At 48.9% G+C, this 12,500-nt stretch overlaps 1 protein-coding gene across 1 annotated transcript in view; it reads right to left on the bottom strand.

The window, feature by feature from the left end:
• Positions 1-12,500, bottom strand: part of scn5lab (sodium channel, voltage gated, type V-like, alpha b) — a gene marked incomplete at its 5' end in the record, with an annotated part of 55,607 nt that overhangs the window by 22,092 nt on the left and 21,015 nt on the right. The window contains 7 exons of the mRNA XM_083688908.1: positions 26-154; positions 489-598; positions 2,824-2,944; positions 6,152-6,493; positions 7,402-7,581; positions 8,231-8,431; positions 8,842-8,983. Coding sequence (XP_083545034.1) covers positions 26-154; positions 489-598; positions 2,824-2,944; positions 6,152-6,493; positions 7,402-7,581; positions 8,231-8,431; positions 8,842-8,983 — 1,225 coding nt within the window. The remainder of the gene's footprint in view (positions 1-25; positions 155-488; positions 599-2,823; positions 2,945-6,151; positions 6,494-7,401; positions 7,582-8,230; positions 8,432-8,841; positions 8,984-12,500) is intronic.

The following is a 12,500-nucleotide window of genomic DNA, read 5'->3' as shown; positions in this document are numbered from 1 at the left end:
GCATATCAACATGTGGTCCACCTACCAGGTTTCCTATGGAGAGCATTCCGTTGAACTCATCTGTCATGGGGTAGTGTTCCATGGCCATGAACAGGGTGTTGAGCACGATACACACAGTGATGGCTAGGTCTAGGAACGGGTCCATCACCATAAACTGGAGGACAGGAGAGGAGAGGAGAGGAGAGGAGGGGAGGGGAGGGGAGAGGAGAGGAGAGGAGAGGAGAGGAGAGGCGAGGCGAGGAGAGGAGAGGAGAGGAGAGGAGAGGAGAGGAGAGGAGAGGAGAGGAGAGGAGAGGAGATCTTTATTTGTACAATATGTGACACAGAAAACACAAAAATCATATTCATATAATATGACACCATATTACAGTTCCCAGTCCAGTACCCACTTTAATATTCCGCCCAGCTAGATATTTGAACAAGTCACTTTCAGGCTACAGGTCCGTAGTACTCTTTGACCTGTGACCTCTCATGTCTCAACCACCTACCTTGACCAGCTCCTTGATCTTCAGCCAGCGGGGACTGCAGTCCCAGATCAGATAGCGGTGGGCAAACTCATACCAGCAGGGGTGACACTTCTGACGAGACTCCTCCAGCTCTGGGGGTCGGAGGTCGGGAAGAAGGAAGGAGGGGAAGGGAGGCGGGGGGTGGGGGTAGGGGGCGGGGGGGGGTTACATTCTCGTCATTTTACAGAGGGCAATCACAGCTTTATTATTGTTTAAAGACCCCACATGCCCTTGTGTAGGAGAGTCTCACAGTCCGTTTCTCCTTCCTCCGTCAGCTGTTATTCCAGGGTGGCTGATTTGAAGCGTACGTTCAACTTTTCCAATTGTGAATGTTAAAAGCGATACTCCAATTTAAGAGTTGAAGAAATGTCATTCATGTTCAGTTCATTATCAAGTCATTGACCAAAAAAAATAAATTTATTTATTCATTCATTAGTACTCCAACTGGAATTTCAATTGAACAGCCTGAATCGAAGGACTTGAATTTTTGATTTATTCAACCGACTTTCAAGATGAGCATTGTCATGTGTTGAGTCACGATGAGAGCAAGCCCTGTGTCATACAGCATCAGTATCAGTACAGTGCACATGCAAATATTGACATTCAAGACCTTCTCCTATTCCTCATATTATAAGACGCGATTCTCATAGCTATTGACACAAAAGGAAGAATCCTATTGGTCACATTATAAGTCGTAATGATCATATAAGCAACAATGCTTTGAGAGGTGGGAGGTTAGGGGTGGTGGAAGGCAGAGGGTGTAGAACCAAGACTTGCAATCTGAACTTTGCGGGTTTGAATCTGCTTTGGGGCAATTTTGACAAAAGTGCTTTTAGTGTCTTATCAGCTGTCTTTTAGTCGACTCGCTTCGACTACCCCTCACTATGGGCTACACACTCTTTTTTATTTATTTTTAAAAATATGTTTTTAGGGCATTTCTGCTTTATTGGGATAGAGACCGTAGAGGTTGACAGGAAGGATGGGAGAGAGAGAGAGAGAGAGGAGGGATGACATGCACGATAGGTCGAGGGTCGGAATCGAACCAGGAACCTTGCGATTACGTGGTAAGCGCATTAGTGTGCTACGCCACTAAGCTCCCCTACACACTCTAGTCTACCGTTCTCTGAAGACCCCTATTCAATCACGCCTGGTATAACCCGGTGACGCTTGCAAGTGATAGCCCCGCCTATCACCTGTCCCAAGGAAGGGAGGTTTCAGGCGCGCCATTTCATCCAGCGAACCTTCTTCACCAGCTCAGCACGGGAGGAGAGATGAGGTGAGGGGTCTCCCTCATCTCCTTCAGAGAACCTGGCTTCCATTTCTAACTCTTTACCTCTCTTTCAGTGGACTCTCAGTGTCGACCCTTCACTTAAGGCAGTGGTTCCCAAACTTTTAACAGTCATGTACCCCCTGTTGGTTATTTTGTAATAATTGATATTCTATGAACATTATCCCTTACATATTAGACATTGTGATAATATTATTCTGTTGGATCGGGTGCATGCATTTATTTTTGGTACTGAGACTGCAGTCGGCGATTCAACAGGACTGTTTGGGAAGGGAAATCACAGATTTATTTCGCGTACCCCCCTAGATCAATCCACGTACCCCCGGAGGTATGTGTACCCCACTTTGACAATAGTGGACTTATGGGACCCTGCAAAATGCCCTGATTGCCTGGTCCGAACTGGAAACCTGTACGGATGCAAGAATGTGGCCCATCTACATGACGTAGTTTCCAAACCAGCACTAGGGACGGTACCACAGGGGACGCAGTCACGTCCGGGCAGCAGACCCAGACGGTATGGGGAGAGAAGCCCAGCTGGCAACAGCAATTACCTCCCAAGAGAACACCCTTGAACAGAGCCCATGACACCCCCACCCAATCCTAAAAGCAGTGAGCGCCCAGGGCCGTCCCTGTGTGTATATTTGTGTGTGTGTGTGTGTGTGTGTGTGTGTGTGTGTGTGTGTGTGTGTGTGTGTGTGTGTGTGTGTGGTGCCCTCCAATGGCCTCTTGGTTAATCAGGGTGACTAAGATAACTCCTTTTTGCTTGCACGCATGCATGCACGCACACACACACGTGCACACACACACACACACACACACACACACACACACACACACACACGCACACACACACACACACACAATAACACCTTGCAATAGCAAACAACCCAGAGTGTCCTCTAGGGAGGCTCCAGAGAGACCGGGGGGACCAGACGGTACAGAGTCTTCCATGGGTTATTCTGGTGTCTCCTACACACACGGCTGGGATTCAACCCTATCCTCTCGTGGCCCAGCAGAGGTGATCCTTACCCTCCATGGCATCAGTGAGGTAGCTGGCAGCGCTCAGAGCTCGGTCCCTGCATGTGTGCTCCTCTCGGGAGTTCAGGCGAGGCAGGAGCATGGTGCTCAGCTCCGTGGTGGAGTTAGCCCCCTGTATAGAACACACACAAGGAGACCATGGTGGGGAGGAGGCTAGGAGGCAAGAACATGTCAACTGTACCCCAGGACGTGAGGTTGAGTCATGCGGTGAATCACTGTGACATGATGGATCCATCAGATGATCTGTGTGAATGTTACATCTTTTTTTTTTTTTTAATGAGCTTTAAGCAGGGCATCTAGTACATCACAAGTAGAACATTGTTGAAATGAAAACAAAGATTCGCGAGGAGTTGATTTGATCTCCCATCGAGCCAACTGGGGGGCTGGGAGATGGAAGCGCAGTCGACCGTCTGACCAGGGTCAGCGAAACCACCATTTCTCTCAAATAAAAAGATTTTTTTAAAAAAGATTAAAAAAATAAAAAAAGATTAAAAATATCTGTGTGATATTGAAACATAGTAGTCATACGCCACCATTGAGAGGTCAACGAGTACCTTCCGTTTTCTAGACGAGGACGCCATTCTGAACCTATTTTATGCCTAAATCAACTCTAAAAATGACGTTGATATCGACTGAATATCAACATCTTATTGAGGAAAAAAAAAAAAAAAGGTTTCAAAAGTGTTTCGATCAAAGCTTCATTTAGGATCATTTGTTTTGGTCTGATGACCACAAGAACGGTGCTGATGACATGAGGACGTAAACACGACAGATCTAGACGCCCTAGATGCCCCTCCCTGCTGGGTTTCTCCACTCCTACATCATAAACCTCTGTGTCTCCTCTCTAGTTTAACATTGTCTACAACTCACCCAGAGTGAGATCAATAAGTCAGCCACGCAAACACAGCAGCCGCAGAGAGAGAACCATAAAAAAAGAAAACATCTAAATTTGCCATTTTTTAAACACCAGTTGTCCTGCTCTTATCTGTCACTCTGCTGCGCTGGTGACAGTCAGGGGAGGGGACAGGGTGATGTAGGAGCGCGCACACACACACACACACACACACACACATGCATGCAGGCAGGCAGGTGCGCGCACACACACAAACACACACACACACACACGATTTCACTGACAGGTTTTTTAAATTTATGTTGGGTCAATGATTCACGACTGAAGCATGGTGGTGACAGTTATCAAACAATCTCTCTCTGTCTCTCTGTCTCTCTCTGTTTCTCTGTGTGTGTGTGTGTCTCTCTCTCTCTCTCTCTCTCTCTCTCTCTCTCTGTGTGTCTCTCTCTCTCTCTCTCTGTCTCCCTGTCTCTCTCTCTCTCTCTCTTTCTGTCTCTCTCTGTCTCTCTCTCTCTCTCTCTCTGTCTCTCTGTCTCTCTCTCTCTCTCTCTCTACCTCTGACATACATTGCCAGATGGACACTGTTTACCTTTCTACTAATTCTCTGAAGAATTAGCACCCTTTAATAAGTGACAGTGACCCACGTCTCGCACATTTAATGCACATTTATCTTGAACAGTACTAGGAAGCAATCACAGGTGTGTGTGTGTGTGTGTGTGTGTGTGTGACAGACATGAATGTGTGGTTACATAAGGTGTCTGTAGTCCCAGGTACTCTGGAGTGACGCACAGCTCGACATCTCCACCCACCTAAAAACCCACACACACTCACTGTTTGGCAAGATGGAAACAAGAGCGTTTTGTGTATATGTGTGTGTGTGTGTGTGTGTGTGTGTGCGTGTGTGTATGTGTGTGTGTGTGTGTGTGTGTGCGTGTATGTGCGTGTGTGTGTGTGTGTGCGTGCGCGCGCGCGTGCGCGCGTGTGTGTGTGTGTGTGTGTCCTTTGTCTTCTGTGAAAGGAGACACGCCGGCCCACCACTAATTTAGCATCTGTTGCTACTGTGCGTTTCCATGGTTGCATTTCCAAGACAACTAGGCGTCTGCCCCCCCCCCCCTTTCCCCCCCCAACTCACACTCACACTCCCACCCTTCTCTGTCTCACCCATCTGGAACAGACTACACTACCTGTCAAGGCAAAGCTGAGGTTTCAAGAGATCTAATCGACATAGTCATTATAAGTCATTATAAGTCATTATAAGTCATTATACAGATCATCTAAAAACGTGGTAATGACTAAAAACTAACAGAGGATCTGACACATTGGAATGTTGAAGCTAAATTTAGGTGAATTCCATTTTATTTGGTTGAATGTAACTACTTCATGAATACAGAGCCAGTTTGCGGATTGCTTTGTCATGATAGGCTGATCTGAATGCTTTTGTTTAGATATTGCCCCATGCCCCGAGAAGCAAAGGATTGTAGGATGCAGCATGTACAATGTACACTAACCTGAGAGGAAGCCTTTGGTCATCCTCGACAATACTCCCTATCAGAACACACACACACACACACACACACACACACACACACACACACACACACACACACACACACACACACACACACACACACACACACACACACACACACACACACACACACACACACACACACAGATAGCATGGGGAGTGTGATTCAGTGTGTATGAAGAAGGTGCGATGTGTTTATGCTTCTACCTTCCTGTGTAAGCGGCCATAGGCAGAATCAATCATGTGTATGGAAAACAACAGCTATGGTGTGAAAGTGTAAGCACCCTGCGGACTCTGGCACACACACACATGCACGCACGCACACACGCACGCACGCACGCACACACACACACATGTGCGCGTGTGCACGCACACACGCACACACACACACACACACACACACAAAGCACACAAAGACACACAGGTAAGCACACACAGACACACACACACACACACACACACACACACACAAGCACGCATGCACACAAGCGCACACACACACACACACACACTCTCACTCATACAGACATGCATGGACACACACACACAGACACACACACACACACACACAAGCACGCAAGCGCACACACACACACTCTCACACATACAGACATGCGCAGATACACACACACACACCTACACAAACCCACACACACACACACACACCTACACACACATCACACACACACACACTCTGTATCCGTGTCAGAGATGCTCTCGTCCAGCCAGAGGGGCTGTTAAGCTCCGGGGTCTGTCCCTACGGAGGACAGAGGGAGGGGGATAGACGCCATTCCATGCGCTTATTCCCCGGTATCATCCTCAGACTCGCCCCCCGGCACGTTCCCTCTCCCCAGTACCCGCCACGCTGTCCCGTCACAACAGAATCTAAAACACACACACACACACACACACACACACACCGACATGGCAGGACTCACGCTCTCCTCCTTGACCTTCTCCATGGTGCAGGTCGGGAGCCCCTGAGGGGAGAGCCCGTTCTGGTCCATCGCCACGAAGATCTTCCCGTTGATGTTGAGGCTGGGGTAGAAGCCCTGGGAGCCTCGGCTGGCCGTGCTGTAGGTGCTGGGCCTGCGTCGGGTCCGCGGCAGGACCAGCGACCCCGCGCGGCTGTGACACTCCGCGTCGCCGTGGACGCTGAACTCGTCGTCGGCGAAGTCGCCCTCCGAGTCTCGGTTCCGCAGGCGGAAGTTGAAGATACTGACCTGGCTTCCCCTCCTGGTGCGTGACGAGAGGGTGCGGGAGAGGAGGGGGAGTGTTGGCTGGACGGGGGGGCGGGGGGAGGGGGGGAGGGGGGAGGGGGACAGGTCAAGAGGTGATGTTTAACACACACACACACACAACCGGTCGTTTGTTCCGAGAATGCGTATTCATCGAAGAATCCTTCGCCAATTCAAACACGTTCCATCTCTCTAGTTGTGGTCTGGATGTTGTTATAGTAGCTATAGTATCTTACCCTGGCCCTGTCCACTGTAGCTATAGTATCTTACCCTGGCCCTGTCCACTGTAGCTATAGTATCTTACCGTTGCCCTGTCCACTGTAGCTATAGTATCTTACCCTGGCCCTGTCCACTGTAGTTATAGTATCTTACCCTGGCCCTGTCCACTGCAGCTATAGTATCTTACCCTGACCCTGTCCACTGTAGCTATAGTATCTTACCGTCGCCCTGTCCACTGTAGCTATAGTATCTTACCCTGGCCCTGTCCACTGTAGCTATAGTATCTTACCCTGGCCCTGTCCACTGTAGCTATAGTATCTTACCGTCGCCCTGTCCACTGTAGCTATAGTATCTTACCCTGGCCCTGTCCACTGTAGCTATAGTATCTTACCGTCGCCCTGTCCACTGTAGTTATAGTATCTTACCCTGGCTCTGTCCACTGTAGCTATAGTATCTTACCCTGGCCCTGTCCACTGTAGCTATAGTATCTTACCCTGGCCCTGTCCACTGTAGCTATAGTATCTTACCGTCGCCCTGTCCACTGTAGCTATAGTATCTTACCGTCCCCCTGTCCACTGTAGCTATAGTATCTTACCGTCCCCCTGTCCACTGTAGCTATAGTATCTTACCGTCCCCCTGTCCACTGTAGCTATAGTATCTTACCGTCCCCCTGTCCACTGTAGCTATAGTATCTTACCGTCCCCCTGTCCACTGTAGCTATAGTATCTTACCTTGCCACTGTCTACATCCACCTTTAACATCCTCTCATCTGTGTCGTTATCGGTCTCCTCGGCCACGCCCCCCAGGCTCCGCCTCTTGCTCTGCGTCTGTGGGTCCTTGTCGTCTAGCAGGGTCAAGGGGGACAGCTCTGGTGACAGCACCGACTCAGTGTCCTGAGTCTTCTGGGCAGCCTAAGAGGCATAGCTGGAGTTATGTTCTTAATATATATATGTTAATGTTATAGGTTATGTTATGTAATGTTATGTTAATGTTATATGTTATGTTCTATATATACATATTAATATATATAGCCATGGTGCAACAACTCAACATCACCATGGTTTAAATAAACACGATATGGTCATGAAGTTAGCATTTCAATATGTTGTTTAAATGATATATGTATCGTCTATAACATACCAGCATTGCTTCCGGTAACAAATGACATCTCACCCCTGATATTCTTTGAAAGTACACTAACATGCTTCAGGAAATTCTGTATGCTGATATATTGTGGTTTTATAGGATGTATTGATTTCTGTATTTAACTGTGTGTATTTTTTGATGTGTTGTTTTGTAATTGTATAGATGTATTGTGGACAGGTTGCACCTGCAAAACAGGCCTTGGTCTCAGTATGTTTTCCCCTGTATAAATAGAGGTAAAAAAGAAAAGAAGTTGTGGCCTGGGGTGGTCCAGTGGTCTAGAACTACGGCTTACAGTGTGACTCATACGCTCCTGTTGGCATGGGTTCAAATCCGGCCTGTGCCCTGCTGACATACCCTTTCCTGTCTTTCTACTATTTCTCTCCAAAAAAAAAAAAGAGTACCCCCTGTGCAAACCTGTTGTTGTTCCTTCTTGAGGCGCTCCACGGCCAGCTGGAACTCCCGTTCCTTCTGCCAGGCCTCGGCGATGGTCGCCTGGTTCTGCTCCTCGTAGGCCATGGCAACCACGGCCAGGATCAGGTTGACCAGGTAGAAGGAGCCCAGGAAGATGACCACCACGAAGAACACCATGTAGGTCTTCCCTGCTGAGCGCAGGGTCTGGGTATGGCAGAGACAGAGGAGAGGAGAGGAGAGGAGAGGTGAGGAGAGGAGAGGAGAGGAGAGGAGAGGAGAGGAGAGGAGAGGAGAGGAGAGGTGAGGAGAGGAGAGGAGAGGAGAGGAGAGGAGAGGGAGGGGGGGTACATGTTAACATAAAGAACACCATGTATGTCTTTAGGGTATGGCAGAGAGGGAACTGTCAAGGTTTGCATTACTGTAACATAAACATGTTTTTTAATGAGGTTCTATAGGTAGTGTGTCTGATGGTAGAGGTTCTATAGGTAATGTACCTGATGGTAGAGGTTCTATAGGTAATGTACCTGATGGTAGAGGTTCTATAGGTTGTGTACCTGATGGTAGAGGTTCTAGAAGTCGTGTACCTGATGGTAGAGGTTCTATAGGTCGTGTACCTGATGGTAGAGGTTCTCCCAGTAGTCCTGGGTCATGAGTCTGAAGAGAGACAGGAAGGCCCAGCCGAAGCTGTCGAAGCTGGTGTAACCGTAGTTAGGATTCCTCCCTGCCTTCATACAGTCAAAGCCATCCGGACAGTTCCTGGAACACAAGGCAGAGAGAACATATAGTATTCATGTCAAAATCCTACAGACTCTGATGAACGCCTTTGGGACCCATATATGAATTACGGTAGTATCTGCAAGCCTTCAGCTTTACTCAGGTGGAACGTTTTGGATGTGGGTCACTACCGCTATGGGCTAGATGAGATGGTAGGAATTCAATGAGCTGAAATTTCACACATATACAATATGAGTTTATCAATGAGGAAATGTGAATGTTACACATAGTGGAGAGTGGATTGCTGAATGAGACTGTTTGTTTAAATCCGTTTCCATGACGAACTCACTCTTGTGTGGGAAACACTCGTGAAGCCAGGCAAAGATGACACCATCTCAAAGCAATGCGGCTGCATGCCTACCCATGTGACACACACACGCACACACACACACGCACACATACACTGTCTGTGACAGCGAGGTAAGTCACTCCAACACTTGGCTTCCTCTGAGCCGTGATTGGGTGACAGGGCGGGGTGACACGGGTGATCCAGGCGGGCCGGCTGAAGAGCGAGGAGGGGGAGTTGAAAGGATGTGGCGCCGCCAGCCTGCCATAGGGTCAGTCCTCATCCCACTCCACATCCCACTCACCCCCCCCCCCCCTTACCCCCTCATCAACCCCCCCCTCGTTTCGCCCACTGCACCCGCTGGCTGACCAGACCACGGATGTGTCTCAGCGCAGTGGCACGCGGAACAGAGGGAGACAGTATGAAGGGGAGGAGTGTGTGTGTGTGTGTGTGTGTGTGTGTGTGTGTGTGTGTGTGTGTGTGTGTGTGTGTGTGTGTGTGAGGGTGTGTGTGTGTGTGTGAGGGTGTGTGTGTGTGTGTGAGGGTGTGTGTGTGAGGGTGAGTGAGTCAGTGTGTGTGTGTGTGTGTGTGTGTGTGTGTGTGTGTGTGTGTGTGTGTGTGTGTGTGTGAGTGTGAGGGTGTGGGGCGATGGTTGTTATCTTCCACACACACCTCTCTGTGTCTCTGGAGGACGTGTTAATGGATGGGACCACTTCAGACCCCCCATCCTGACCAGGGGGCCCCAGTACCCCCGCTTTGCCTGACTGAGATCACACACACATCACACACACATCCCCACTCACCCACCTACACTCAACAACAGCCTCACACACACACACACACACACACACACACACACACACACACACACACACAGCTATTAAGAGTCATCTGAAAAATACACAACTGAATGTTTCAGTCAGATATTCCCATTCCTCTTACAGACACAAATGCCTCAAGTATCCTCTACAAACCCTTTATGGCCCCCCAGCGTCCCCCCCAGCCACCCTCTCTCCGGCCACCCACCCAGGGCCTTACGGGACAGCGAGGGGGGGGTGGGGGGGCACCTCTCTTGGTAGCCCAGAATAGCCTTGTCCTGTCAGAGTGCCGTTGGCCTGGCGATAGGGGCCATGCCACCCCCAGCTGCCAGCGTTGGGAAAGAAAACAGCTCCTCTGACAGAGTGTGTGATTCCCTGCCAGCCCCCGCCCCCCCCCCCCCAGTACCCTGCCCACTCTCAATGACAGACTACGAGACAGTCGGCTCCTGGACTGACAACCACCTCCATAGACCCGTATGGCATATGGTGGGAGGTACCGGGACATAGGGTGGGTTCTGTGTTTTAAGGATGATTCTCTCGGGGGCGCTCAGTGGCGTAGCACACTAAGGCGCATACCATATCATCGCAAGGTCCCTGGTTCGATTCCGGCCATCGACATATCCTGCATGTCATCCCTCCTCTCTCTCTCCTCTCTCTCCTTCCTGTCAATCTCTACTATCTCTATCCCAATAAAGCAGAAATGCCCTAAAACATATAGTTAAATAAATAAGGAAGATTCTCTCTAAAATGACTGTTCAACAACAGCCCACAACATTTTCTCTTCTGGCCGTATCAGAGAACATTTCACAATACAGAAAGAACGGACAAGAGAGAGAGATGGTAGAGAGAGAGAGAGAGAGAGAGAGAGAGAGAGAGAGAGAGAGAGAGAGAAGAGAGAGAGAGAGAGAGAGAGAGAAAGAGAAAGCGTTGATGAACCCAAACAGGGTTTCAGCTTGGCCACCCTTTCCATCTGACTCAGATTAGGTCTATGGTGTTGCATGGTTCAGGGTTCCCCCCCCCCACTGGAACAGACTACAAACAGACATGATATGAGATTAGAATCTCAATCTGAGATTTACAGATTGGAGTGCTGTGCTCAGCTGCATTAAACGACAGTGTACACTACGTTCTCTGGTACTGTACTACCCCCCCCCCCCCCACCCCCCCCCCCTCCAGGTAGCAGGAGAATAGAACAGCTTGGTTCAGTAGCCTCCCAGGCTACCAGACCAGATCGGTTCACTGAGAACCATCGCATACTGTATCAGGATAGCACCTCTGATGCACTGGGCCCCCAAACAAACGCAGCACAGATGTGTGTTCGTCATACTGGCACTGTTTGGGGTGGGAGGATTGGACAAAGCAGCACAGTGCAGAGGATTTCAAACACAATCCATAAAACACTATCACACCCTGAACACATCGACACAACATCACCCAGATCAAACAGGTTTGATATGAAATAATGAAAGTACTAAATGTTACCCCCCCTCCCCCCCCCCAAAAAAAAAGAAAACCTGAGAGTTTGATTCATTGTTACGTAATCTGAGGTGATAGATACTCAGAGCACAAATACTAATTCCTTTCAGGATTTCCCCATAATGCTATCAACGGAGCATTAGGGGGAAATCCTGAAAGGAATTAGTCTTCGTGCTCCGAGTATCTCAACCTCAGTTCACAGAACGCATATCAAATCAAATCAAATCAAATCCAAGTTTATTGGTCATATGCACAGGATACATGGTGGAAATTGTGCGATAAAATGCTTAAACATTAACCTGCTTGGCTTCGCATCCCAAACAATGAATAGAGATTTGGGAGATAATAGAGATATTAAAAATGTCAGTTCTGGCAGGCACTAGAGAGGTCTAGGAGGAAGAGAGTACTTAACATTTCTATAGCAACAGTATCCAGGAAGTTGTTTTGTTGCCCGTGGATATTGTGTTGTGAGTTCTCTCTAGAGGAGCAGTCTCATAGGGAAGGGAGGTGCAAACACACACGCACACACGCGCACGCACACACACGCACACACGCGCACACATGCACACACACACACGCACGCACACACACGCACAGGCACAGGCAGACACACAGGCACACACACACACACACACACACACACACACACACTCACACACACTCACACACACTTACACCCTCCTAAGGACAGAAAATGGTCTAGAATAGGACGATGCTTAATGGGATCTCATTGCTGGACTCATTTTCCAACTCAGCTAATAGCTGATTCAGAACAAATAACATCCAGAGACCACGATATGTGTCCATGGTGTTCTTCAAAACTGCACAGGTGCTCTTGGAGTGGAAGGACTATGACGAAGAGAGACACTCTGAGAAGGAGAACGCAAGCCGCAACACGTAGGTTCGTCGCTGTTTTTAT

Source organism: Argentina silus, assembly GCF_951799395.1.
Source record: "Argentina silus genome assembly, chromosome: 1".
Classification (NCBI taxonomy): domain Eukaryota; kingdom Metazoa; phylum Chordata; class Actinopteri; order Argentiniformes; family Argentinidae; genus Argentina; species Argentina silus.
This window is presented reverse-complemented; position numbering and strand designations above follow the sequence as displayed.